Source organism: Leptonychotes weddellii, chromosome 7 (genome assembly GCF_054177405.1).
Source record: "Leptonychotes weddellii isolate Sample4059 chromosome 7, ASM5417740v2, whole genome shotgun sequence".
Lineage (NCBI taxonomy): Eukaryota > Metazoa > Chordata > Mammalia > Carnivora > Phocidae > Leptonychotes > Leptonychotes weddellii.
The window spans coordinates 59,786,919-59,813,343 of NC_138375.1; the positions used below are offsets into that span (position 1 = coordinate 59,786,919).

At 38.5% G+C, this 26,425-nt stretch overlaps 1 protein-coding gene across 8 annotated transcripts in view; it reads left to right on the forward strand.

Annotated features, from left to right (window-relative positions):
* The window catches only part of NSD1 (nuclear receptor binding SET domain protein 1), a 150,132-nt gene that overhangs the window by 53,212 nt on the left and 70,495 nt on the right, over positions 1-26,425 (forward strand). For all 8 annotated transcript variants that reach the window (XM_081826386.1, XM_081826390.1, XM_081826391.1 and 5 more), the window contains 3 exons: positions 9,541-9,676; positions 20,227-20,399; positions 22,592-25,163. In XM_081826386.1, the coding sequence (XP_081682512.1) occupies positions 9,541-9,676; positions 20,227-20,399; positions 22,592-25,163 (2,881 nt within the window). The remainder of the gene's footprint in view (positions 1-9,540; positions 9,677-20,226; positions 20,400-22,591; positions 25,164-26,425) is intronic.

Here is a 26,425-nt window from a genome sequence, read left to right on the forward strand (position 1 = left end):
ACAAAGACAAAGCGAGAGAAGGAACACAAGTAGAGGGAGTGGGAAAGGGAGAAGCAGGCTTCCTGCCAAGCAGGGAGCCTGATGCAGGGCTCGATCCCAGGACCCTGGGATCATGACCCGAGCTGAAGGCAGACGCTTAACGAATGAGCCACCCAGGTGCCCCTAGAGGCATAAAATTTTAAATATTATCTTTTTGGTCAAATGAACAGCAACATTTATTCCACTTTAATTAGCCATATATTTGTGTTTAAATATGCTGTGTTATTTGCTCTTTGTCTCGTTTATTTTTCTTTTTTCCCCTTTGCTGCCTTTTTTTGGTTTTAAATTATTTTTTTTTATTGTTCCTTTTATGCTCCTTCCACCCTAATTCAAGTTTGGAAATTACATATTTGGTTTCTCTTCATCTATAGGTTACCCTAGATATTACAAGCCTCCCTAACTCATCAGTACTTAAAATTCCCATTACCTTCCTCCCTGACAATACAAAGAATTTAAAACGCTTTATTTCTTAAAAATAAATAAATAAATAAATAAAACACTTTATTTCTTCCTAATTGTATATAAATCCTAAGAACACTTAAACACTTTAACCCTACTCCACTTATAGAGGAGTTCCAGTTATGGAATGAATAAATCATGGGAATAAAAGGCACAGCATAGATACAGTCAGTGATACTGTAATAGCTCTTCATGGTGACATATGGTAGCTACACTTGCAGTGAGCATAGCCTAGCAAATAGACTCTTCCAATCACTGTGTTGAAACTAATGTAATATTGTGTGTCAGCCATATTCAAAAAACGCAAAAGAACACTTTAGGGGCGCCTGGGTGGCTCAGTTGTTAAGCGTCTTCCTTTGGCTCAGGTCATGATCCCAGGGTCCTGGGATCGAGCCCCGCATGGGGCTCCCTGCTCAGCTGGAAGCCTGCTCCTCCCTCTCCCACTCCCCCTGCTTGTGTTCCCTCTCTCGCTGTCTCTTTAAAAAAGAAAAAAAAATACTGTATATTTTGCGGTTGTTTAGTAGAATGTTTTTCAGATGCCTGTTATGTCTAGTTGGTTTGTAGAGCTGTTTAAGGCTTTTGTGTCTTTATGGATTGTCTAGTTCTCTCCATTACGGCAAGTGGGTTTTGAAATCTGTTATTGTTTCTCTTTTTTACATTTATTTCTGTCAGTTATTGCTTCATGAATTTGGGAGTCTGGTTTCATGCATGGTGTTTGTAACTGTTATACCTTCCTCTTAGATTGACGTTTTTATCATTACAAAATTTCGATCTTTTGTCTCTAGTAACATTTTTCCTTGAAGTATATTTTATGTGTTGTTAATGTAGAGGAGAAGCCACCCCACTCTGTTACTGTTTGCATATTACTTCTTTTCCAATATTTTGCTTTCAACTTTTTTTTAAAAATTTTATTATTTATTTATTTGAGAGAAAGAGAGTGAGAGTGCTAGCACCTGCATGAACAGGGGGAGAGGTGGAAGGAGAGGGGGAGAGAATCTCAAGCAGACTCCCCACTGAGCAGGGAGCTGGACTCGGGCCTTGATCTCAGGACCCTGAGATCATGACCCGACTCGAAATTCCGAATCAGATGCTCAACTGACTGAGCCACCCAGGGGCCCCTTCTTTCAGCTCCTTTCCTGACTTTGATACACAGTGTCTTCTTGTAGACATCATATAGTTGAATCATATTTTTTTATCCATTCTGCCAATTTCTGTCTTTGAATTGTAGTTTTAAATACATATACATTTTATCTAAGTAGTGATAAGGTAGGATTGCTGTCTGCCATTTTACTATTTTTTATGTTTCTATTCCTCTGATCCCATTACTACCTTCTTTTATATTAAATAGATATTTCCTAGTGTAATATTTTAATTTCCTTTGTATCTGTATGATAGCATCCCTCCCCAACCCCAAATACACACAGAGTATTTTCTTACTGGTTGCTCTGGTTAAATAGTCAAGATTGCAACTAAAATCTTAATTTATTACAATGTGGTTTGTATTAATATCAAGTTAATTTTAATAGTAGTAATAAAATTTTGCTCCTTTATTGGTCTTCCTCATCTCTTGTCATTTTATTGTCATACAGACACATTTTTATATATAATGTGTGCCCATCCACACACTTATAATTTTTGTTTTACACAGTTGTCTTTTAAGTTAGATGTGAGAAAAGTTGTAAACAAAAATACATTTTACTGTATTTTGTATTTACCTCTTTTGTTACCTTTACCATGTTCTTTATTCATGTAGATTTGAGCTATGTCCATTGTCCTTTAGCTAAAGCCGAAGAACTCTCTATAATATTTCTTGTAGGGCAGATTGGCAAAGGACTGCCCTTGAAATTAATTTGAAATACATGCTTAAATTTTTTTTTTTTTAGTAATAAAGCATAGCATATTAATCAGTTTGACTAATAGGATCAAGATAGACAATAATTATTGAACATATACTCTTTTCCAGGTACTGGGCTAAGTGGAGGTAGTATGGGAAGTCTCTTTTTTCTGTTTTGGTGATTATAGTCTCTGAGGTCCTACTGTGGGTTTGGTGCTGTGTAGACTTTTAGAGAGGCTTTGAAATTATCAAATGATAATGAAATCATTAGTGCTTTTGTAAAATGCTTTTGTAAACAGGAACCGTAAGATTATCTCTATTTTTATTTTATTCACTCAGTATATTATTATTTTTTTATTTTTTAAAGATTTTATGTATTTGAGAGAGAGAGAGAGAGAGAGAGAGCATGAGCAGGGGGGAGGGGCAGAGGGAGAAGCAGACTCCCCATGGAGCAAGGAGCCCGATGCAGGGCTCTATCCCAGGACCCTGAGGTCATGATCCGAGCCAAAGGCAGATAAATGCTTAACTGACTGAGCCACCTAGGCGCCCCCACTCAATATATTATTAAAGGAACATCAATGTGAGTTTTATGTAATCTCTTACCTTTGGTGTCCTATTTGTAAAATAATGGAAATACCTGTTTTTATCGTCAGAATAAGGGAGTCACTTTTGACTGGGTAGAAAAAGGTGAAATTCCAAAGTAAAATTCAGATAGCTCTGTACATTTTAGTTCTTAGTATAACCTTTAAAACTTGGTATGTTAAATCAAATTATTAAAAATATTCTTGAGGGGGGCGCCTGGGTGGCTCAGTCGTTAAGCGTCTGCCTTCGGCTCAGGTCATGATCCCGGGGTCCTGGGATCGAGCCCCGCATCGGGCTCCCTGCTCCGCGGGAAGCCTGCTTCTCCCTCCCCCACTCTCTCTGCTTGTGTTCCCTCTGTCGCTGTGTCTCTCTCTGTCAAATAAATAAATAAAATCTTTTAAAAAAAAAAAATATTCTTGAGGAACCTGGGTGGCTCAGTTGGTTAAGCATCCAACTCTTAATTTCGGCTCAGATCATGATCTCAGAGTCTTGATATGGAGCCCTGAGTTGGGCTAAGCACTGGGCATGGAGCCTGCTTAAGATTCCCTCTCTCCCTCTCCATCTGCTACCCCCACTTACCCCCCTCTTGCACACATTGTGTGCTTTCCTCTCTCTCTCTCTCTCTCTCTCTCTCGGAGAAAAAGAACGAAAACAAGAACTGAGTCCTGGAGTTGGCAGTAAGTTCTGTGATAACATCCCTAGGTCTTTACCTCAAGTTTTGTATCACTGTATATTCTTTAAAAAGTTGTTTTAGGGGCGCCTGGGTGCCTCAGTCAGTTAAGTGGCTGCTTTCGGCTCGCGTCGTGATCTCAGGGTCCTGGGATTGAGCCCTGTGTCGGAATCCCTGCTTGGGGGGCGGGGCGGGGGGAGCCTGCTTCTCCCTCTCCCTCTGCCTGCCTCTCTGCCTACTTGTGCTCTCTCTCTGTGAAAAAAATAAATAAAATCTTAAAAAAAAAAAAAACTTATAAAAAGTTGTTTTAGAAGATAGTTTGTCGTACCTTTAGACATCCATGTATTGTACACTTAAAGTTTGTTAAGAGGGTAGATTTGGGGCACCTGGGTGGCTCAGTCATTAAGCATCTGCCTTCGGCTCAGGTCGTGATCCCGGGGTCCTGGGATCGAGTCCCACATCGGGCTCCCTGCTCGGCGGGAAGGCTGCTTCTCCCTCTCCCACTCCCCCTGCTTGTGTTCCTGCTCTCGCTGTTTCTCTCTCTGTCAAATAAATAAAAAAAAAAAAGAGGGTAGATCTGTGTTATATATTCTTACCAGAATAAAATTAAAAAGAAAAAAAACCGATACTGTTGTTCTATGAGTTAGCTGACTTTAAATACTTTACTCAACTCTTAAATTTTGGATATGCACGTAAAGATATTGGTGTCCAAGGACATCTGTGGTAACGTTCAATTAACATTTAAATAGCAATTTAAGTTTTATCCCATACAGCCCAGGAACATACCTGGACCACCTGAGCTTATTTTATCTTAGAAATGGAGTCTGGTTTATACCTTTGATTAAAATTTCATTAGTGGAAGTCCTTAAAGATATTACCTAAGGTGTCTTCTAACCATAACTTTTAGCTAAAGAGCCACTTCTTTTTTTTTTTTTTTATTCATTTGTTAAGAGCCACTTCTTGATTGTTATTGAAGTAGAAGTATCAGTCCTTTAAAAATAGTAGTGACAAGCTTATACAGGAAAGTTTACTGTTGAAATGGTAAGTTACTATCAATAAAAGAATGGAAATGGAGATTTTGAACCTAATTGGTTTTTAGATTTGCTTTAAACACTTTGAAAACAAGTCCTGGCTATATTTATTCAGTTAAAATTGAAGGAAGAAATGTTATATTAAAAAAACATGGTCTTTAAAATTAATCAGGTTTATAAGATATTATTTATTTGACAGAGAAAGAGAGAGACAGTGAGAGAGGGAATACAAGCTGGGGGAGTGGGAGAAGCAGGCTTCCCGCTGAGCAGGGAGCCCAACGTGGGGCTTGATCCCAGGATCCTGGGACCATGATCCGAGCCGAAGGCAGACGCTAAACAACTGAGCCACCCAGGTGCCTCAGAATTAATCAGGCTTAAATCTTAGTCTTTCTTACTGTGATTTAACCTTTTTGATCCTCAGTTTATCTGCAAATTGGAGATAATGCCATTTCATAATGTGAAGATTAAGCAAGATAATCTATGTATATTGGTTTTCTAGGGCTGCCATAATAAAGTGCCCAAAGTGGGTAGCTTAAACAACAGAGATTTAATAGTATCACGGTTTTGCGGACTAGAAATGCAATGTCAAGTTTTTTTTTTCTGAGGGCTTGTGAGAATATGTTCCATACCTCTCCTAATGTATAGTTGCCTCAGGAGTTCCTTGGTTTTTAGAAGGTGTTTTCCTTGTGTCTTCATCATCTTCCTTGTATGCATGTCTGTCTCTCTGCTTCCAGATTTTTCCTTTTTATAAGGACACATTTATTTTGGATTAGGAACCCACCCTAATTGATTTCATCTTGATTATTTCAAAGACCCTATTTCCAAATGAGGTCTCATTTACAGATATTGTGGGGCATACTTTTGGGTGAGCACAGTTCAGCTCAATAGTTATATAAAAAGGCTTAGCACCAGTATATTTCTTCCAGCTGGACATATAGAGATATTAGGAAGAACCATTCTGAGATATGCGTATGCTGCCAGTCTAAGCTCAGATGGCATTTCTTCACTTGAGTCTTCCCTGATACTCTTCAAGTGTCTTGGCATCAGGAATTCATCATTGTGTCTCTTATTGAGCTTTCTATTGTGGTTGTTTAGTGAGTTTGTATGTAGCTGAATTATGGGTTTAACAATTTGGTGTATTTGGATGTCTTTCTTTCCAAGGTGAAGTTTTTAAGCTCTTCTGAAGAGAAGAGTCATTTATTTATTTATTTTTATTTTTATTTTTTATTTTTTAAAGATTTTATTTATTTATTTGAGACAGAGAGAATGAGAGAGACAGAGAGCACATGAGACGGGGGAGGGTCAGAGGGAGAAGCAGGCTCCCCGCCGAGCAGGGAGCCCGATGCAGGATTCGATCCAGGGACTCCAGGATTATGACCTGAGCCGAAGGCAGTCGCTTAACCAACTGAGCCACCCAGGCGCCCGAGAAGAGTCATATTTAAAAAGAATTTCTTTTCCTTATTCTTATTTTCTTTACTTCATAATTGAAGGCCTCTCTTTGGTCTGGAATTCTTGCCTGTGTCTAATTTTTTATGTGTTAAAGTCAGTTGGATTTGGTTATTGTCCATTAATAATAGTATTAACAATATGTATTTGTATAGACATTATTTTCCAATGGGCTTGCATATAGTGTAGTATTTGGTCAACATGGTAAATCAGTCAAGACAACGTGGAGAGAGTACCTGCCTGGCTCAGTCAGTAGAGCACGGGACTCTTGATCTTGGGGTTGTGAGTTTGAGCCCCATGTTGGGTGTAGAGATGACATTTAAAAATCTTAAAAAAAAAAAACATGGAGATAATAAATGTTTCAGGTTTGTGAAAATCTTTATCCATGATACCATTAATTTAATGAAGCTATTTTTTGTTCATGTTTCTCATTGATTGTTTTATATATATATATATATATATATTTTGTTTGTTTTTTGTTTTGTTTTTTAGAGATTTTATTTGTCAGAGAAAGCACAAGAGCACAAGGGGGAGCGGCAGGCAGAGGGAGAAGCAGGCTACCCACTGAGCAAGGAGCCTGATGCAGGACTTGATCCCAGGACCCCAGGATCATGACCTGAGCTGAAGGCATATGCTTAACTGACTGAGCCACCCAGGCGTTTATATATATATTTATATATATATATAAATATATATATATATTTTTCTTTTTTTAAAGATTTTTTTAATTTATTTGTTGGAGTAATATGAGGGGAAGACTGAACCAGTATCATGTCATAGATTGATTATGGCTTAATTTTCATAAAGAATTTAGCAATCATGGGTTTTTTTTTTTTTTTTTTTAAAGATTTCATTCATTTATTTGACAGACACAGCGAGAGATTTCATTCATTTATTTGACAGAGAGACACAAGCAAGGGGAGTGGGAGAGGGAGAAGCAGGCTCCCCGCTGAGCAGGGAGCCCAATGCGGGGCTCGATCCCAGGACCCTGGGATCATGACCTGAGCTGAAGGCAGACGCTCAACGACTGAGCCACCCAGGTGCCCCCAATCATGGGGTTTTATTGTTACTGGATTAGGTTGAGAGTTTGCCCAGATTCGAATTATGGCCCTGCCAACTTATTAAATACCATATGACCTAAGACACACAGTAAAATAAGTAATAATACAGTATCTACCTTAAGAGGATTAAAAAAGGAACAGCATCTAGCACATAGCAAACATCAAGTAAACGTTAGTTAATATGTTTAGAATAACTTAGGACTTGAATAAATAAGCCAATACCAATGATTGCCAAATAAATTAAATGATCATAAATTGTATCAGAAATTTATGGGAACCTACTCAAATTGTAGTTTTCAGTACAGGCAAATAAAAAATTTGTTTTCAGGGGCGCCTGGGTGGCTCAGTCGTTAAGCGGCTGCCTTCGGCCCAGGTCGTGATCCCAGAGTCATGGGATCAAGCCCCGCATCGGGCTCCCTGCTCCGCGGGAAGCCTGCTTTTCCCTCTCCCACTCCCCCTGTTTGTGTTCCCTCTCTCGCTGTGTCTCTCTCTGTCAAATAAATAAATGAAATCTTTAAAAAAAAAAAAAATTTGTTTTCAGGCGTCTGGGTGGCCCAGTTGGTTAAGTGTCTGCCTTTGGCTCATGATCCCAGAGTCCTGGGATCGAGTCCCACATCGGGCTCCTTGCTCAGTGGGGAGTCTGCTTCTCCTTCTGCCTGCAGCTCCCCTTGCTTGTGCTCTCTCTCTCTGACAAATAAATAAAAATCTTTAAAAAAAAATTGTTTTCCCGTCCTGTCTTTGTATCTTGGTTTTTTTAAAGTTTCAAAGCCAACTAACTAGTTCTGAAGTCTTATTTTTTTCCTGATGACTTACAAACTGGTAACAGGCAAAAATAGTCTTTTTTTTTTTTTTTTCTTTAAAAGAATAAAATGTAGGGTGCCTGGGTGGCTCAGACGGTTAAGTGTCTGCCTTCAGCTCAGGTCATGATCCCGGGGTCCTGGGATCGAGTCCCACATCGGGCTCCCTGCTTGGTGGGGAGCCTGCTTCTCCCTCTGCCTGCCGCTCCCTCTGCTTGTACTCTCTCTCTAATAAAAAATAAAAAAATCTTCAAAAAAAAAAAAAGAAAATGTAGTTTCTGTCTCATTTCCTAGTAACTCTATACTTGTAGAACTAATCACAATATTTTCAATGTGATTCATAGGCATTCTATAAAATTGAATTTCTGTCTGAAAACAGAGTCTTAAAGTTGAATGGGTAACTTAGAAATCATTGAGTTGAGCCCAATCCTTTGATATCCCTGCAGTGGGGCAATATTCATCATTCATTTGAATGATTTCAGTCAGTTCATCTAGCATATACTTTATTGAATGCTTAATCCGTTTTAGGTATTAACAAGGGAAGATTGAGTCTGAAGGAGGATCACCAAGCCTTTTTCAATACATAGCGCTTAGAGAAAACCATAGTTATTTGTATGTCTCCTTCAAGTAAATAAGTAAATGGAAGAGGTTGATCTTTGTCCAAGTACCCTGGGTGCTTCTTTTGGCTACTGCCCAGGAACATCTCAGTACACTTGCAACTCCTTTGTGTGGTGTATACCATGTGGGAAGCTCAGTCCTACTAAATACAGAGCTGTGTTCATTTTAATGCAGGAGGTCTGCTTATGGTGTGTTAAAGGCATGGCCATGGATTTAGAGTGGAGATGGAGGATGTTGTATTGCAGATCAATTAGGGATATTGGTTTTGGGGAAAAGATGGAGCCGAAGTCTCTGCATTAGACAATTCCAAGGAGCTTGATTCGTATTGAATTTACTCTGCATGAATGGTGTTCCTTGGAGTTGTGCAGTATACTGTTCTGTAGGTCCTGGAAAAAGTCCAAGTCAGTTGCATTGACATTACTAGGGTCTAGCCTGTAGCTTTCAGGATTATTTCATTAGAGCTATTATTGTTAATTAATAGGAATGTCTATGTTTATTTGAGAAGGATGTAGAATATCACCTGTAGAAGGCTCCACAGTCTCCCTGCACCCCACCCCCATTTTATTGAGATATAATTGACACATTGTATTGGGAACATAGATTCTTGACATTGTTCATAAATTCTTTTTATAATCCACTCCCTCCCCCCCGCTGCCATGTTGTGTTGTAATCCAGGGACTAGGGCAAAAATATCTTTTCCTAGGGAAGATTGTTTCCTTTTTCAGTTTTTAGCTTTTTTATTAATGAAAATATTTTCTCCATGAACATAGGTAGATTGCTTATATAAAACAAATATAAATTTAGAGCTACTACTTTATAAAGGGCTATGTTATAAACATTAAGACAAAATGATTTAATTGTACTTGCTTTGTAATTGTTAAGTGTAATGTTTTTATCTAGATTTCTGTAGAATTCTGTTTTCTCAGAAGGGTAATAAGAAAATGGTACACTGTTTCAAAAGGTTTTGATTCTTATTGATGCCCCATGTTTTGTCTGTCTAAAGTGTCAACCCAAGAAAAAGTCTACGCCACTGAAGTATGAAGTTGGAGATCTCATCTGGGCAAAATTCAAGAGACGCCCATGGTGGCCCTGCAGGATTTGTTCTGATCCGTTGATTAACACACATTCAAAAATGAAAGGTAATACTAGTAGTTGATTATACATGGTAAATAACTTGTAGTTGCCTTTAGTGTAACCTAATTTTTGTTGCCTTAAGTAGTAATATATTTTTACCTTTGAGCATTTGGTGAATAAATTATTAATGTATTTTACCATTTTGAATTTTTTTTAAGTTTTATTTTATGATTTATGATTTTATTTTATGATTCTCAGTTATTCTATTTATAGATGCCAGGAAAATGTTAGATTTATTACCTAAAGTTTACATTCTCTAGAATCACTTTTCAGTATATTTAGGTTTTTCTACTTCAGTCTTCAGGTTTGTATCATTGCTGTTAAGTTTTAAAGCTGAAATAATTATAAAGAATCCTTTGAATTTTGAATTGTAAAATCTTGATTTAGTGCATTCCCTTTAATAACTGTAGTTTGTTTCTTACTTGGTTCTCTTTGAATCTCAGGTATCCTTAAAATGCTGTAAGCTAGGAACTAAAACTTGATCTTGAGCTGCCTTTTTTCTATTAAGATGTTTTGTGATTTAATTTGTGTATTTTAGTTTTTGACTACATCATATATTCATAATATTCCAAAAATCAACTCCCTCCTTTTCTCTGATATGCCCCATTCTTTACCCTTCTTTTCAAAGAGTAAACAGTTGTTTTTAATGTTTGTTTCTAAAGTATTTTTATGTAAATTCAAGTATATATTCTCATCTTTTTATTTTAACACAAAGTAGCATATTTTTTGTATGTTTTACATTTGCTTTTTTCACTTAGAGGTTTTTCCATGTTAGTGCATTAAAGATTTTCTCTCTTTTTTATTGCAGCGGTATAGTTTTCCACTTTTTGATTATATTTTATATAACCATTTTCCTGTTGATGGTGTTTAGGTTGTTTTTGATTTTGTGTTGTGAAGTCTCTATATACATATTTACATACATATGTATATAATATAAATGTGTTTCTGTGTACACAACAGTGGTGTAAAGAATAACTTGCACATATACATGTATCAAAATTGGGATTGCTAGATTTGATTTCATATTTCAAATATTGAATATTGAGGTACCTGTCTGGTCTGTTTCTCATGAGTCAAGAATGTGATCACACCAAAGAGCAAGTGCCATTGCTGACTGGAAAATACCATGTTTTGTTTTCAGGCTATAAAAAGGTTAAAACTTTTAAATTCAAGTGAGCTTCCCAGAAAGGGTGAATTTATATAGCTTCCTACTGAAGAAATGACAAAACATGGTAAAATGGATCTATTTAACCTTACAGCTAGTTATTTCATAATACTTTTTCCATTTTCTTTTTAGCATTTTTCACTTTTGTTTTCATTTTCCTAGTTTATGGCAAGCTATAGTCAGCCAAGTTCTGGAAAGCCTAATTAATACCTCTTAGTAGTTAACTCTCCATTTTTCTTTGAATGTGCTCCTTTTCCTCCTTATCTCCTTCATAGCACATAACCTGGTGGAATTACTGGTCTTGCAATTACTGGTCTTGCCATTGACATGTGCCAGTAGTAGGAAATTTCAGATAGACTGCTGTCAAAATAATCCTGCTCCCCATCACGCTGAAACTGTGACCAGTATTAATGTTTGACTCTTTCTGTGGCATTGTAATTTTCCCCTCCAGCTTTTTATTTTGAAAGTTTCAAACCTATAGACAAATTGAAGAGTAACACAATGAATGTATCTGAATACATTTTTATTCTCTTCGTACACTTGTTTGATAGTTTGGCTGGTATAAAACACTAGCCTGGAAATCACTTTTGCTCAATTTTAAAGGCATTGCTCCATCTTTTACTTCCAGAGTTGCTGTTAAATCAAATTATTTTGATTCTGGTATTTTTTCTGTGACTTTTGTCCGTCTCTGATAGCTTGCAGACTCTTCTGTTTGTTCCCGTAGTTCACAAGGCTATACCTTGCTGTGAGTCATCTATTGTGGTAGGTACTTGGTGGACCCTTTTGATATACAAATTTAGTTTCTTTCTTTTTAGGACATTTTCTTGAATTATTTCAGTGATTATTTTCTTCCCTTTGTTTATTCTCTCCTGTAACTCTTACTCAGATATTGACTTTCCTGCACTGGACATCATAATTTTTTCTTTTTTGGGGGGGTGGGTACAGTTTTGTTTTGCTACTTGATAGTGAGTCCTCAACTTCTGTCTTCAAACCCTTTTTTGAGTTTTACATTTCTGCTCTTATGTTCTTAATTTTTTTTTTTTTTTTAAAGATTTTATTTATTTATTTGAGAGAGAGAGAATGAGAGAGAGCACATGAGAGGGGGGAGGGTCAGAGGGAGAAGCAGACTCCCTGCCGAGCAGGGAGCCCGATGCGGGACTCGACCCAGGGACTCCAGGATCATGACCTGAGCCAAAGGCAGTCGCTTAACCAACTGAGCCACCCAGGCGCCCTTATGTTCTTAATTTTTCAGGATTCCTTCTTTGTTCTTTCATCTTATTTCATGAGTGCAATATCTTTTTCATTTCTGAAGCTATTTATGATAGTTTCTGTGAAATTTTTTTCTCTGTACATATTATGTCTCAAGTTCTTTTTTTTTTTCCTTTACTCTTTGTACCTTTCTTTTCTATTTTTTATGTTTGAGGCTTTCCTCAGATCTCTGTTCTGGATTAAAGAGCATATGGATACTTCTGAATGTGTGGAGCTTTTCAACTTTTTAATTTTCTTGTAGGGTGATTCCCTTCCCCCTCCCAATCCCTTGTCAGTAGTATCTTCTCCATTTCTTTCTTGGCTTGGTGAGATTCCTCAGAGAAGAGTCTAGTCTTCTACCCAAAAAATAAGAATCTGGCTTCTCATATTCTGGGTGCTCAGTCAGGGAACTCAACTAGGTGGTTGTAGCATTCAGTTCATTCACTCATTTTTTGGTATTGCTATACTCCTGGGCTATGTTTGGTGTTGCTTAGTCTAGAGTCTTTCTGTTTTACTCCCAACTAGTGGAAATACCTCTAGTCTTCTACTGGGGGGAGGGGAGGGGCAATGACAATGTGGTTTGGAATGGAGAAGGCTGCTTAACAGCTTTCAAGCAGTTCTCTGTGTCTTTTTTTTTTTTTTTTTTAAAGATTTTATTTATTTGTTTGACAGAGACACAGCGAGAGAGGGAACACAAGCAGGGAGAGTGGGAGAGGGAGAAGCAGGCTTCCCGCTGAGCAGGGAGCCCGATGCTGGGCTCGATCCCAGGACCCTGGGATCATGACCTGAGCCGAAGGCAGACGCTTAACGACTGAGCCACCCAGGCGCCCCCAGTTCTCTGTGTCTTATCCTCTCAAACTCCAGACTTGTACCAGGTGTTGCCAGTTCCTGGGCCTTTTGATGGTATGTGGTATAGATACAGTTGGTTCTTGGTTTTACTCACTGAAGACTTAAAATTTGGCATTCTTAAATCTATTAAGATAGTTACCATTATACTAATCCATTTGCTTCCCAGCTTCCAGAACTGTACATACCTGCACAGCTATGTAATTTACACTCAGTTATCCTTGTTCTCTCTGTCAGTAATGGGCTTATTACTTGAAAATCTTTTTATTGTAGCTTTAGTGGAGATTAGGAGGGAAAGGAATTTAGAAATGTTTATTCAGTTCTTCATCTTGACCTGGAAATACTTTCTTTTTTTTTTTTTTTTAAAGATTTTTATTTATTTGACAGACACAGCAAGAGAGGGGAACACAAACGGGGAGTGGGAGAGGGAGAAGCAGGCTTCCCATGAGGCAGGGAGCCTGATGCGGGGCTCGATCCCAGGAGCCTGGGATCATGACCTGAGCCGAAGGCAGATGCTTAACGACTGAGCCACCCAGGTGCCCCTGACCTGGAAATACTCTTAACTTCATCTTGAACAGACTTTCAGCCAGTCTTGTTTTCAGATATTTCTATACTATACTTTCTATACTTCTACTTCTGGGATACCCTTTGCAAAGCAATTGGGTAATCAGGTTGCTTCTTAGCTTTTCTCAGAGCTGGCTTGTTATTCATTTTTCTTTTAACTCTCATCGCCATCTGACTTTCAACTTTGCCAGATTTTTATTGTTGTTTCTTTTCCAGTGCTTTGTCCTTTGTGTTTATTCTTTAAAAAAAATTTTTTTTTTTTAAATTTATTTATTCATGGGAGTCAGAGAAGAGAGAGAGCCAGAGGCAGAGGGAGAAGCAGGCTCCCCGCCTAGCAGGGAGCCCGATGCGGGACTCAATCCCAGGACCCTGAGATCATGACCTGAGCCGAAGGCAGACGCTTAACCATCTGAGCCACCCAGGCACCCCACTTTGTGTTTATTCTTTTTAAAAACTGCTTTTTCTGTTTTTTTGGGGGGGGGTTAGAAGGGAACAAAACTAAACTTGAGTATTAGTCTCATTCTTTATCTTTAAAGATTTCTTTTTTTTTTTTTTTTAAAGATTTTATTTATTTATTCATGAGAGACAGAGAGACAGAGAGAGAGAAGCAGAGGGAGAAGCAGGCTCCCAAGGAGCAGGGAGCCCGATGCGGGACTCGATCCCAGAACCCTGGGATCATGACCTGAGCCGAAGGCAGACGCTTAACCGTCTGAGCCACCCAGGTGCCCTAAAGATTTCTACTTTAACATTATAATAATAGTTTTTAAAAAGATTATTTACTAGAGCAAAGAACTACTGTGGCTCTTTGAAGAGAACTAATATTTGAATAAACCTGTTGTTCAAAAAGCTCTACCTATGACTATCTGTGGCAGCTCTCATCTTCCCTTCATAACCATGATTGCAGGAACCATCGACTTTCTCCACTCTGGATGTGCTACTCACTTCTGAAAGTCCTGAAATCACCCATTCTCTCCTAACCTTGCTCTATGCAGGGCCATTAGTTACCTGGTAATACAGTAGATAATAGTTTTTAATTTTATAGGCATTTGGTTCAGGGAAACACTCCCTTTCCTCCTAATATTTATCTCTCATCCTTGACTTTTGTGTTCTCTTGTTACAATAATCACTATTTTCATCTAATTTTTAAAAAATTCCTTTTATTATCCTTTGTTGGATCCTCTTCTACATTACTGTTGAATGTGGGTGATTCTTTTTTTTTTAGCTTTTCTCTCTCTTTAAGTTTATTTCTTTAGTAACTCTGCACCCAATGTGGGGCTCAAACTGACGACCCCTAGATCAGTAGTTGCATGCTCTTTCAACTGAGCCAGTCAGGAGCCCCTCTTTTCTATTCTTTTTTGAATAGCAGTCTTATTAACTATGAGTTTTAACTGTTATCGTTAAACTTAATTTATATACACAGTACTAGTGTTTCCCCAGGCTTCAAATCTGCTAGCCCAGCTGTGTACTTGAAGCTTTCACTGGGATGTCCTTTAGGCACCTGAGCTTAGCTTATTTAAAACTGACATAATTATTTTCCTCCTCAGGCCAGTACTTTCTTCATTTCCTGCCTTAGTGAATAGATCCCTGCCACCTAGTTATGTACCCCAAATACCTAGAAGTCACCCTTTTCTTCCTTCTTTGTGCCCTTATACCATCAGATCCTGTATTTTCTAAAGAACTTTTTTGAGATATAATTTACAGAGCATAAAATTCACCCCTTTTAAAGTATACAATTCAATGAGTGGTTTTTCGTATATTCAGAGTTGAGTAACTACCACCAATAGTCAATTTTAGAACATATTCATCATCCCAAAAAGAAACCTCATACCCTTTATCTACCCTCTCCCCAATCTTCTCACCCCTTACACCTCTTTGCCCTAAGTAACAAGTAATATATTTTCTATCTCTATAGATTTGCATATTCTGGATGTTTCATATAAATGGAATTATATACTATGTGGTCCTTTATGACTACTTTCACTTAGCATAATGCTTTCAAAATGTATTCATGTATCAGTATTTCATTTTGTTTCATGGTAAATGTATTCCATTATATGGATAGACCACATTTTATTTTTGAATTCATCAGTCAATGGACATTTGGACTGTTTCTTCCTTATGGCTATTCAGAATAGTGCTACTGTGAATATTTTGTGTATAAGTTTTAGTGTGGACATAATGTTTTCAAATCTTTTGAGTATATACCCAGGAGTAGAATTGCTGGCTCACATGTTAACTCTCTCTAGCTTTTTGAGGTGCTTTGAAAAGCTGCTACACCAGTTCAGATTTCCACCAGCGTGAGGGTTCTAATTTCTCTATGTCCTCACTAATACTTGTTAATCTGACCTTTTTTCTATTGTGCTAAAATATATGTAACAAATTTACCATTTTATTTTTTAAAAGATTTTATTATTTATTTGAGAGAGGAGGTGGTGGGGAGGGGAGGAGCAGAGGGAGAGGAACAAGCAGACTCGGTGCTGAGTACGGAGCCTGACCTGGGGCTCAATCCCACAACCCCGAGATCATGACCTGAGCCGATACCAGGAGCTGGATGCTTAACCAGCTGAGCCACCCAGGCACCCCACAAATTTACCATTTTAACCATTTAAAAAAGAAAAGATTTATTTATTGTGGGGGGGCAGAAGGAGAGGGAGAGAGTCTCAAGCGCACTCTGCACTGAGTGTAGAGCCCGACATGGACTCTATCTCAAGACCCTGAGATCATGACCTGAGCTGAAACCAAGAGTTGGACCCTCAACCAGCTGTGCCACCCAGGCACCCCATTTTAACCATTTTCAAGTGTACAGTTTAGTGGCATTAAATACATACACATTGTTGTGCAATTATTACCACTACACTTATCCAGAGCCTTCTCATATTTTTACACTGAAAATCCGTACCCATTTGATAAGAACTTTTAGCCCCTGATCAATACTATTCCACTTCTTTCTCTAAGAATTTGACTATTCTAGGTACCTCATATAAGTAGAATTATACAATATTTGTTTATTTGTGTCTGGCTTATTTCACTTAGCATAATGTCTTTAAAGTTCATCAATGTGTCAGTATTTCATACATTTTCAAGGCTCAGTAATATTCCAATGTATGTATATTCCACATTTTGTTCATCCCTCAGTGGACATTTGGGTTCTTTCCATGTTTTGGCTGATGTTTATAATAGTGCTAGGAGCATGGTGTTCAAATACCTGTTCTGACCCTTTTTTTTTTTTTTAAGTTTTATTTTTATTTAAGTAATTTCTATACCCAACATGAGGCTTGAACTCACAACCCCAGCCAAGATCAAGAGCCAGGCAGGCACCCTTCTGACTTTTTATTACTTGTCAAATCCTTTTGTTTTGTCTTTAAATTTTTTTTTTTTTTAAGATTTTATTTGTTTATTTGACAGTATACAAGCAGGGCGAGCAGCAGGGAGAGGGAGAAGCAGGCTTCCGTTGAGCAGAGAGCTGGACATGGGGCTCGATCCCAGGACTGTGGGATCATGACCCAAGCCAAAGGCAGACACTTAACCGACCGATCCATCCAGGCGCCCCTAAAAATTTTTTTTTTCAAATTTTGTTTTTTTGATTCCCAGTGTTACTACCTTAGTTTAGGTTCTAGTCATCTCACTTATACACTATTTTGGTAATCCCTGGTCTACTGAGTCTTCTCTCTGTTTCCGCTTGAATGTGTTATTCCGAGGTCAAGGAGATTTATATTTCTAAGACCCAAAACTGAGCCTGTGGTTCCACAATTTAAATGAGGCTCCTCAATGCCAAGAGCTTACACAATGGTCAGGCTCTTAACATGGCATCAAGCTCTTTAAGGTGTAGCCACTGCTTACCTGCTAAGTTTTTATGATTTAGTGTTCTGAACTACTTTTAGTTCTCAGCTGTTTGTTTATTCATTCATGCCTTTGAATGTTTTGGGCCTTCATACTAGAATTCTCTCCTTAACAAAGTGTTTATTTACCTTTAGAAATTCTGCTCAGGTGTCCCATTTGTCCTCCAATTAATGATCTCCACTTTTTTTTGGTTCCATTTATTTATTTGAGAGAGCTAGAGAGCATGCACACGGGTGAGGGGAGGGGCAGAGGGGAAGGGAATCTTCAAACCGACTCCCCGCTGAGCATGGAGGGGCTTGATCCCAGGATTTGAGATCATGACCTGAACTGAAATCAAGGGTCGGCCGCTTAAACGAATGAACCATCAAAGTGCCAGAATGATCTCCACTTTTAAATGTTATTTTTAGAAAGTGAATGTTTGGTTAAGCGGCCTACTGGTTTTGGCTCGCATCATGAGATCAAGCCCCATGTCGGGGCTCCATGCTCAGCATGGAGTCTGCTTAAAAAATTCTCTCTCTCTCTGCTCCTCCCTCCATTCTTGCTCTGCTCCCTCTCTCTCTCTCATAAATAAATAAATAAATCTTTAAAATAATAAAAATAAAAAGTGAATGTTTATGTTACTGTAATTACCATATTCTTTTACCATAATCTATTTGTATATCTCTTACCCACCAGGCAGTAAAGTTCTTTTTTGTCCTCTTTAGTGCTGGCACATCATAAGTGTTCAGGCTGTGTTGATTGAATTTACTTAATTATGGGAGAATTATGTACTATTCATTTTGACCTTCTGAACTACTATATATGTATATATATATCTTATCATTTAATCCCCCTTTATAGGTGGTTTCTATGGAAGGATTTATTTTATTTTATTTTTATAAAGATTTTATTTATTTATTTGAGAGAGAGAGAATGAGAGACAGAGAGCACGAGAGGGAAGAGGGCAGAGGAGGAAGCAGACCCCCCGCTGAGCAGGGAGCCCGATGTGGGACTCGATCCCAGGACTCCAGGATCATGACCTGAGCCGAAGGCAGTCGCTTAACCAACTGAGCCACCCAGGCGCCCTCTATGGAAGGATTTAATTTAGTAGGTGGAGACTAAGCGAGACTAAGGAGTTCAGTGTTTTCATAGAACTTGTTTTTGAAATGGACTAAAAATCAAAATTCAACCAGGTTGTAATTTTATTATTAAGCTCTATTTTTGTAGGAAAATAGCCATTTCAACTAAAGTTTATGAAAGCTTATAGGTACTCTTCATTCTCTGGTTGTATAGTTTTGAAATTAGCATTTGTAAAGAAGCTGCCTATGAAATTTACTTGATATTTTGGCTACTCTTCTAATTACTGTGGAGACCTGAGTTTTGACAGTATTTACAGCTCTTTATACTTGTTCTAATATTGTTTATACATCTCCCCTCCCCTTTCTTTTCTTTTTCTTTCTTTTTCTATTCTGAAGGAAGTTGACTTTTCCTGTTTTTTATTCAAAGAGATATTTGGATTCTTTTTTTTTAATGGTTAAGGGGATTAGATGTGAGTTCCTATGTAAGTGGATTTTTATATTAGATGATTTCCTTTTCTAAATACAGGCCAATTATTACACATTGTAAAAAAGAAAGAAACATTATTACACATTGTATAGTCCTGATATATTTCTTTTGTGACATTTTTTACTGGTATGAAAAATGCCGAAATGTAAATTTGATTATAATCTTTTCTAGACAAGATCTGTATTGTTTTATTTTTTTAATTGTATGTTTAGAACTTTGGACAACAAAGAAACTATAGAATAACTGGATTTCTTGTTGTTTTTATTGCTCTCGGGATTTCCTTTTTTGCTTTAAATTTCTGTATTTTGAAATACCAGGTTCTGCTTTCTCTGCAAAGCCAATGTTTCATTCTGAATTTGCCCTCTCTGAAGTTATTCTACTTACCATGTGTATAAAAGGGGTATTATACTACTTATTTCGTAGAGTTGGTTGTTGTGAAGGCTAAGAATCCATGCAAAACACCTAGTGTAAGTGAGTGCCTAGTTCATAGTAGCCATTCCGTAAATGTTAGCACATCATACATGGCAAGGCATTGAAGTATTTTTTTCCTTCCTTATGTTTTAGCATAGTGTTTTAAAATTTGTTTGGTGGGCCGCCTGGGTGGCTCAGCCGTTAAGCGTCTGCCTTCAGCTCGGGTCATGATCTTAGGGTCCTGGGATCGAGCCCTACATCGGGCTCCCTGCTCCGCGGGAAGCCCGCTTCTCCCTCTCCCACTTCTCTTGCTTGTGTTCCCTCTCTCGCTGTGTCTCTCTCTGTCAAATAAAATATTTTTTTAAAAAATTTGGTGGTTGGTTCTAATTATTATATTTGTGGTGTTGTGGCTTATTAAATGCCCTTTGTATTTTCTGGTAGCAATGGTATAAGACTTTATAGACTGAGGATAAAAGGAACTTAGTTGATTGTTATATCAATTTGTTCTATGATTGGCTAATCAATCGCATATCACCAAACCAAACCACTGAAGTTGTTTCATAATCTCTTACGCATTTTCTTTCCACATGGATTGAATATTTAAAATTTCCCCCTCTGATCTCTTCTTTTTTTATAAGATTTTATTTATTTATTTGACAGAGAGAGAGACAGCAAGAGAGGGAACACAAGCAGGGGGAGTGGGAGAAGGAGAAGCAGGCCTACTCCTGAGCAGGGAGCCCAACGCGGGGCTCGATCCCAGGAGCCCAGGATCATGACCTGAGCCGAAGGCAGACGCTTAACAACTGAGCCACCCAGGCGCCCCTCTTTTTTTTTTTTTAAAGTAGAGATTTCTTTGGCAGTGATGGTATGGCTGTTCTCTTGAAGATGAACAGTCATCGCTTTAAAGTAATGACACTGGTTCTTATTTTTATCTAGTTTCAAACCGGAGGCCCTATCGACAGTACTACGTGGAGGCTTTTGGGGACCCTTCAGAGAGAGCCTGGGTGGCTGGAAAAGCAATCGTCATGTTCGAAGGCAGACATCAATTTGAAGAGCTGCCTGTTCTTAGGAGAAGAGGGAAGCAAAAAGAAAAAGGATATAGGCACAAGGTAAAGAAATTAAGCCTCTCTAATTATCTTCTTTGGGGTGGGCAGGGAAGAGGCAAGGAAGAAGTCTTATATTATTTAAATATAAGTTATTTCCTTTGGTAGTAGGATATTTGTGAGAAAATAAATGAAAGCAGTGTTTTTCCTGGGATGAAATCGGGTAGCCTTCTATATATTTACACTCAATTTTTTGAGAAATAATTTCAGATAACTTTTGCCATGTCAGTTAGATGTGATGGTATAAAATGACATGACCAGTCTTCTTTGTTCATATCTTTTGTAAGAAGAAAATGATCCTCGAAATGAAATATTCTACTTCTCACTCTCTGGATTAATTCTCTTAAAAATGAGAAAGATAAAACTAAACATCTTTGTTTGTTGTCTTGGGTTTTTGTTTGTTTTTATTTTAATCATCTGGTGCTCATCATAGACAAGTGCACTCCTTAATCCCTATCACCTATTTCACCCATCCTCCTTCAGGTAACCATCAGTTTTTCTCTGTAGTTTAAAGAGTCTCTTTCTTTGTTTGTCTTTCTGTCTCTTTTTTCCCCTTTGCTCTTTTGTTTCTTAAATTACACATATGAGTAAAATAATATGGATTTGTCTTTCTCTGACTTATTTCACTTAGCACTGTACTCTCTAGCTCTATCCAAGTTGTTGCAAATGGTGTTTTGGTTTTTGTATGTGGTTGTTAATACTTAAAGTTGCAGTTTCAAGCCCAGTTATGTTTTAATAAAGAATATTGTGTTTTTGTTCCATTTGCTTGATGTTTTGTGTTAAAGTTAGGTGAATAAAATTTTGGTTTATTTCTTTTAATATTCCTTTGTAGTTAATTCTAGAAGGTGAAATAGTTCCTGTTAGGTTGGTGTTTCAGGCTTTTCTGTGTATAAATACTTAATAATCATTATTAGGATAAGTTAGAGTCATTATGCAGTCCCTTCTGTTAGTTGAATTCTCTGAGGATTAGTGTCTTCATCTCTAAAACTAGTGTAATAATATGTGCACTAGAACTGTTGGGAGAATTAGAAATAATGATAAGTATTTAATATGTCATAAGTTTGATGCCCTAAAACAACTAGTATATGTTATCGTTATGATGAAGGAGGCTTAACTGCATCAGTTCCAATACTTTGGGTGGTTGGTGGTAGGGAGGTGTTAAAGAGTTTTTGTGTCAAGCCTTTAGTTATGTAGCTTAACCAACCCATTTTCAAAGGAGTTCAGTAGGGCTTTCAGATTCTGGAAAGTTGTTTTACTCTCGTCACAGTTATGAGAATTAATGAGTGTGTGTTTGTGTGTAAAATAGATTAAAGGGTCAGCTCATTGCTTTATAAGAGGAGGCTACCTTTCCAGTGACTGAATTTTTACATGCTCAGTGGAACATCCCTTTTATAAGTATTAAAGTATAGTTGGCTAATAGTTAGACCCTTGACTAATAACGATTGTATGAAGCCAAGGAGGGAAATAAGAGTTTGAAAAATTAGTTATATTTCACAGAACATCAGTGTCTCCATCTGTGAGGAATCAAGAAAGGCACATATGTAATACCCAAGGTGTTTTGGTGTCTCTGGACAACATGACTCAGCCCAGGAGACTGCTTAGTTATAATCCAGATTTTATGTAACATGTATAGAATAATCAGATACATCACCAGAAATAAAGGGGCCTAGGGAGAACCAGAGGTTCAAATTTAGGGTCTCCTAGGGTAGATCTGACCTCATTTCTCCCGTCCTCATTTTTCCATGTTCATCTTTTTTAGGCTTTTGCTTTCTCATGCAACTGAGCAAGTGCTTGGCCTTCATAAGTCAGGAAGAAAATAAATCCTTATTTTAAAGTGTGGAGGGGTAAATAGGAAGGGTCTGATTATTCCTTGATTTAGTAATATAATGTTGATTAGTAATGCAGTCCTAGTTATGGCCCCTCTTTTGTAAAGGAGGGAGAGCAGAGGATGTGTGGGATTAATCTTTCTTCTAATGACAGATCTTAGTGGTAGAAGTAGATTTGAGGAATCCCCCATTGTTTATTTAGGCTCTGGGTGAACAATGGGTGCTAACCACCTGGCTGGTACCATAAAAGTACCTTGAAGAAGTTACAAGGCTTGGAAAGGCTTCTTATTTGAGAGGTCTTTACTGATCATCTCTCTATTCCCTTTTGTATTTTTTTGATAAGTGATAATCTTTTTCTCCTTTAAATTTAAGGTTCCTCAGAAAATTTTGAGTAAATGGGAAGCCAGTGTTGGTCTTGCTGAACAGTATGATGTTCCCAAAGGGTCGAAGAACCGAAGATGTGTCACCAGTTCAATCAAGTTGGACAGTGAGGAGGATATGCCATTTGAGGACTGTACAAATGATCCTGAATCAGAACATGACCTGTTACTTAATGGCTGCTTGAAATCTCTGGCTTTTGACTCTGAACATTCTGCAGATGAGAAGGAAAAGCCTTGTGCTAAGTCTCGAGCCAGAAAGAGTTCTGATAATCCAAAAAGGACTAGTATGAAAAAGGGCCACATGCAATTTGAAGCACATAAGGAAGAACGAAGGGGAAAGATTCCAGAGAACCTTGGCCTAAACTTTATTTCTGGGGATGTATCTGATAAGCAGGCCTCTAATGAACTTTCCAGGATAGCAAACAGCCTCACGGGGTCCAACACTGCCCCAGGAAGTTTCCTGTTTTCTTCTTGTGCGAAAAACACAGCAAAGAAAGAATTTGAGACTTCAAATTGTGACTCTTTACTGGGCTTGTCTGAGGGTGCCTTGATCTCTAAACGTTCTGGGGAGAAGAAGAAACTCCAACGAGGTTTGGTGTGTAGTTCAAAAGTGCAGCTCTGTTACATTGGAACAGGTGATGAAGAAAAGCGAAGTGATTCCATTAGTATCTGTACCACTTCTGATGATGGAAGCAGTGATCTGGATCCCATAGATCACAGTTCAGAGTCTGATAACAGTGTCCTTGAAATTACAGATGCTTTTGATAGAACAGAGAATATGTTATCTGTGCAGAAAAATGAAAAGGTAAAGTATACTAGGTATCCTGCCACAAACACTAAGGTAAAAGCAAAGCAGAAGTCCCTCATTACTAACTCACATACAGACCACCTAATGGATTGTACTAAGACAGCAGAGCCTGGAACTGAGACATCTCAGGTTAATCTCTCTGATCTTAAAGTATCTACTGTTGTCCGCAAACCCCAATCGGATTTTAGAAATGATGGTTTCTCTCCAAAATTCAACACACCATCAAGCATTTCCAGTGAGAACTCACTAATAAAAGGCGGGGCTACAAATCAAGCTCTATTACATTCAAAAAGCAAACAGCCCAAGATCCGAAGTATAAAGTGCAAACATAAAGAAAATCCAGTTGTAGTGGAACCTCCAGTTATAAATGAGGACTGCAGTTTGAAATGCTGTTCTTCTGATACCAAAGGCTCTCCTTTGGCCAGCATTTCCAAAAGTGGGAAAGTGGATGGGCTAAAACTACTGAGCAACATGCATGAGAAAACCAGGGATTCAAATGACATAGAAACAGCAGTGGTGAAACATGTTCTGTCAGAGTTGAAGGAACTCTCTTATAGATCCTTAAGTGAAGATATGAGTGACTCTGGAACATCAAAGCCATCAAAACCATTACTTTTTTCTCCTGCCTCTGGTCAGAATCATATACCTATTGAACCAGACTACAAATTCAGTACATTGTTAATGATGTTAAAAGATATGCATGATAGTAAGACCAAGGAGCAACGGTTAATGACTGCTCAGAACTTGGTCTCTTATCGGAGTCCTGGTCTTGGGGACTGTTCTACAAGTAGTCCTGTAGGTGCATCTAAGGTCTTGGTTTCAGGAAGCTCCACTCACAGTTCAGAAAAAAATGGAGATGGCACTCAGAACCCAGTCCGTCCTAGCTCTAGTGGGGGTGACTCTGCAGTGTCTGGAGAGTTGTCTGTATCTGTACCTGGCCTAGTGTCTGACAGAAGAGACATCCCTGCTTCTGGTAAAAGTCGTTCAAACTGTGTTACTAGGCGCAACTGTGGGCGATCAAAACCATCATCTAAATTGCGAGATAGTTTTTCAGCCCAGTTGGGAAAGAACACATTGAACCGTAAAGCCTTAAAGACAGAGCGCAAAAGAAAACTCAACCGACTTCCAGCTGTAACTCTTGAGGCCGCACTGCAGGGAGACAGAGCCAGTGGAGGTTCAGAGAATGGTTCCTCAAGAGGTGGGCTAGAAGACCCTGGTAAAGAGGAAGCCCTTCAGTTAATAGGCCATTTAACAAGTGAAGACAGTGCCCGTTTTTCCAGTATTCATTTTGATAACAAAGTCAACCAGTCTGACTCTGATAAAATTCCTGAGAAAGTCCCCTCTTTTGAAAACAGAAAAGGCCCAGAGGTGGATACTGAAATGAACAGTGAGAATGATGAACCCAGTGGTGTAAATCAAGCGGTGCCTAAAAAGCGGTGGCAGCGTTTAAACCAAAGGCGCACTAAACCTCGGAAGCGCACTAACAGATTTAGGGAGAAAGAAAACTCTGAGGGTGCCTTTGGGGTTTTGCTTCCAGCTGACCCCATAAAGAAGGGGGATGAGTTCCCAGAGCATAGACCCCCTACTTCAACAAACATACTAGAGGATACACTGGCAGATCCCAATCATTCCAGCCGCTTAGATTCAGTTGGACCACGGTTGAATGTTTGTGATAAATCCAGTGCCAGCATTGAAGAGATGGAAAAAGAGCCGGGAATTCCCAGTTTGACACCCCAGCCTGAGCTCCCTGAACCAGGTAAGGACCCCTGACAATGATAAGGATTAGAGAAGTAGTGGTGATAATGTTACCCTTCTGAAGTTGGGCTATTTTGATGGAAGGGCTAAGTGTAAATTGGGAAGAAAGTACTATCACTTGAAGGATGAGCATTGTGTACAAGATCTGAATTTTGAGGGCCAGGTTTCCATATTTCAGAAATTATGTTTACCAGAAGCTCGTTCTCTCTCTCTTTTTTTAAAATTTTATTTATTTGAGATAGAGTGAGAGAGCGAGCACAAGAAGGGGAGCTACAGGCAGAGAGAGAAGCAGACTCCCCACTGAGCAGAGAGCCTGATATGGGGCTTGATCCCAGGACCCTGGGATCATGACCTGAGCCGAAGGCAGACGCTTAACCAACTGAGCCACCCAGGTGTCCCAAACCCCCGACCTTTTTAAATCTATGAAACTTTTTGGGACTCAATCTGGCATTGTACGTAATTTAGAGGCTCTGAGCCTAAAATTTAAGTATAGTTATTAGTTTACAGAAAGTGAATAGATTTTATTGAATGTTAGGCTTCCTTTACCACAATTTAAGGAAGGTCCATTGATGATGTAGACAAAAGGGACATTTGCTTTTGGGAAAAAGAAAGTGTTCTGTAGTACTTATTTGAAGGCTTTAGATGTCTTAACTTCCCTTCTGTAACAAGGTTTGAGAACAACAAAAAACTGAAGTACCAGGGTATCTTACCTTAGCAGCAGAAGAAAACAGCAGAAGTCTTTCAAGATATTAATATTATATACAGTATAATTGTTGAGGATAAAACTGACTATCCTTTTCCCCCCCATTTTTATTGTTATGTTAATCACCATACATTACATCATTAGTTTTTGATGTAGTGTTCCATGATTCATTGTTTGTGCATAACACCCAGTGCTCCATGCAGAACGTGCCCTCTTTAATACCCATCACCAGGCTAACACATCCTCCTACCCCCCTCCCCTCTAGAACCCTCAGTTTGTTTCTCAGAGTTCATCGTCTCTTATGGTTTGTCTCCCCCTCCGATTCCCCCCTTCATTCTTCCCCTCCTGCTCTTTTTTTTTTTTCTTAACATATATTGCATTATTTGTTTCAAAGGTACAGATCTGTGATTCAACAGTCTTGCACAATTTACAGCGCTCACCATAGCACATACCCTCCCCAGTGTCTATCACCCAGCCACCCCATCCCTCCCACCCCACCCCCCACTCCAGCAACCCTCAGTTTGTTTCCTGAGATTAAGAATTCCTCATATCAGTGAGGT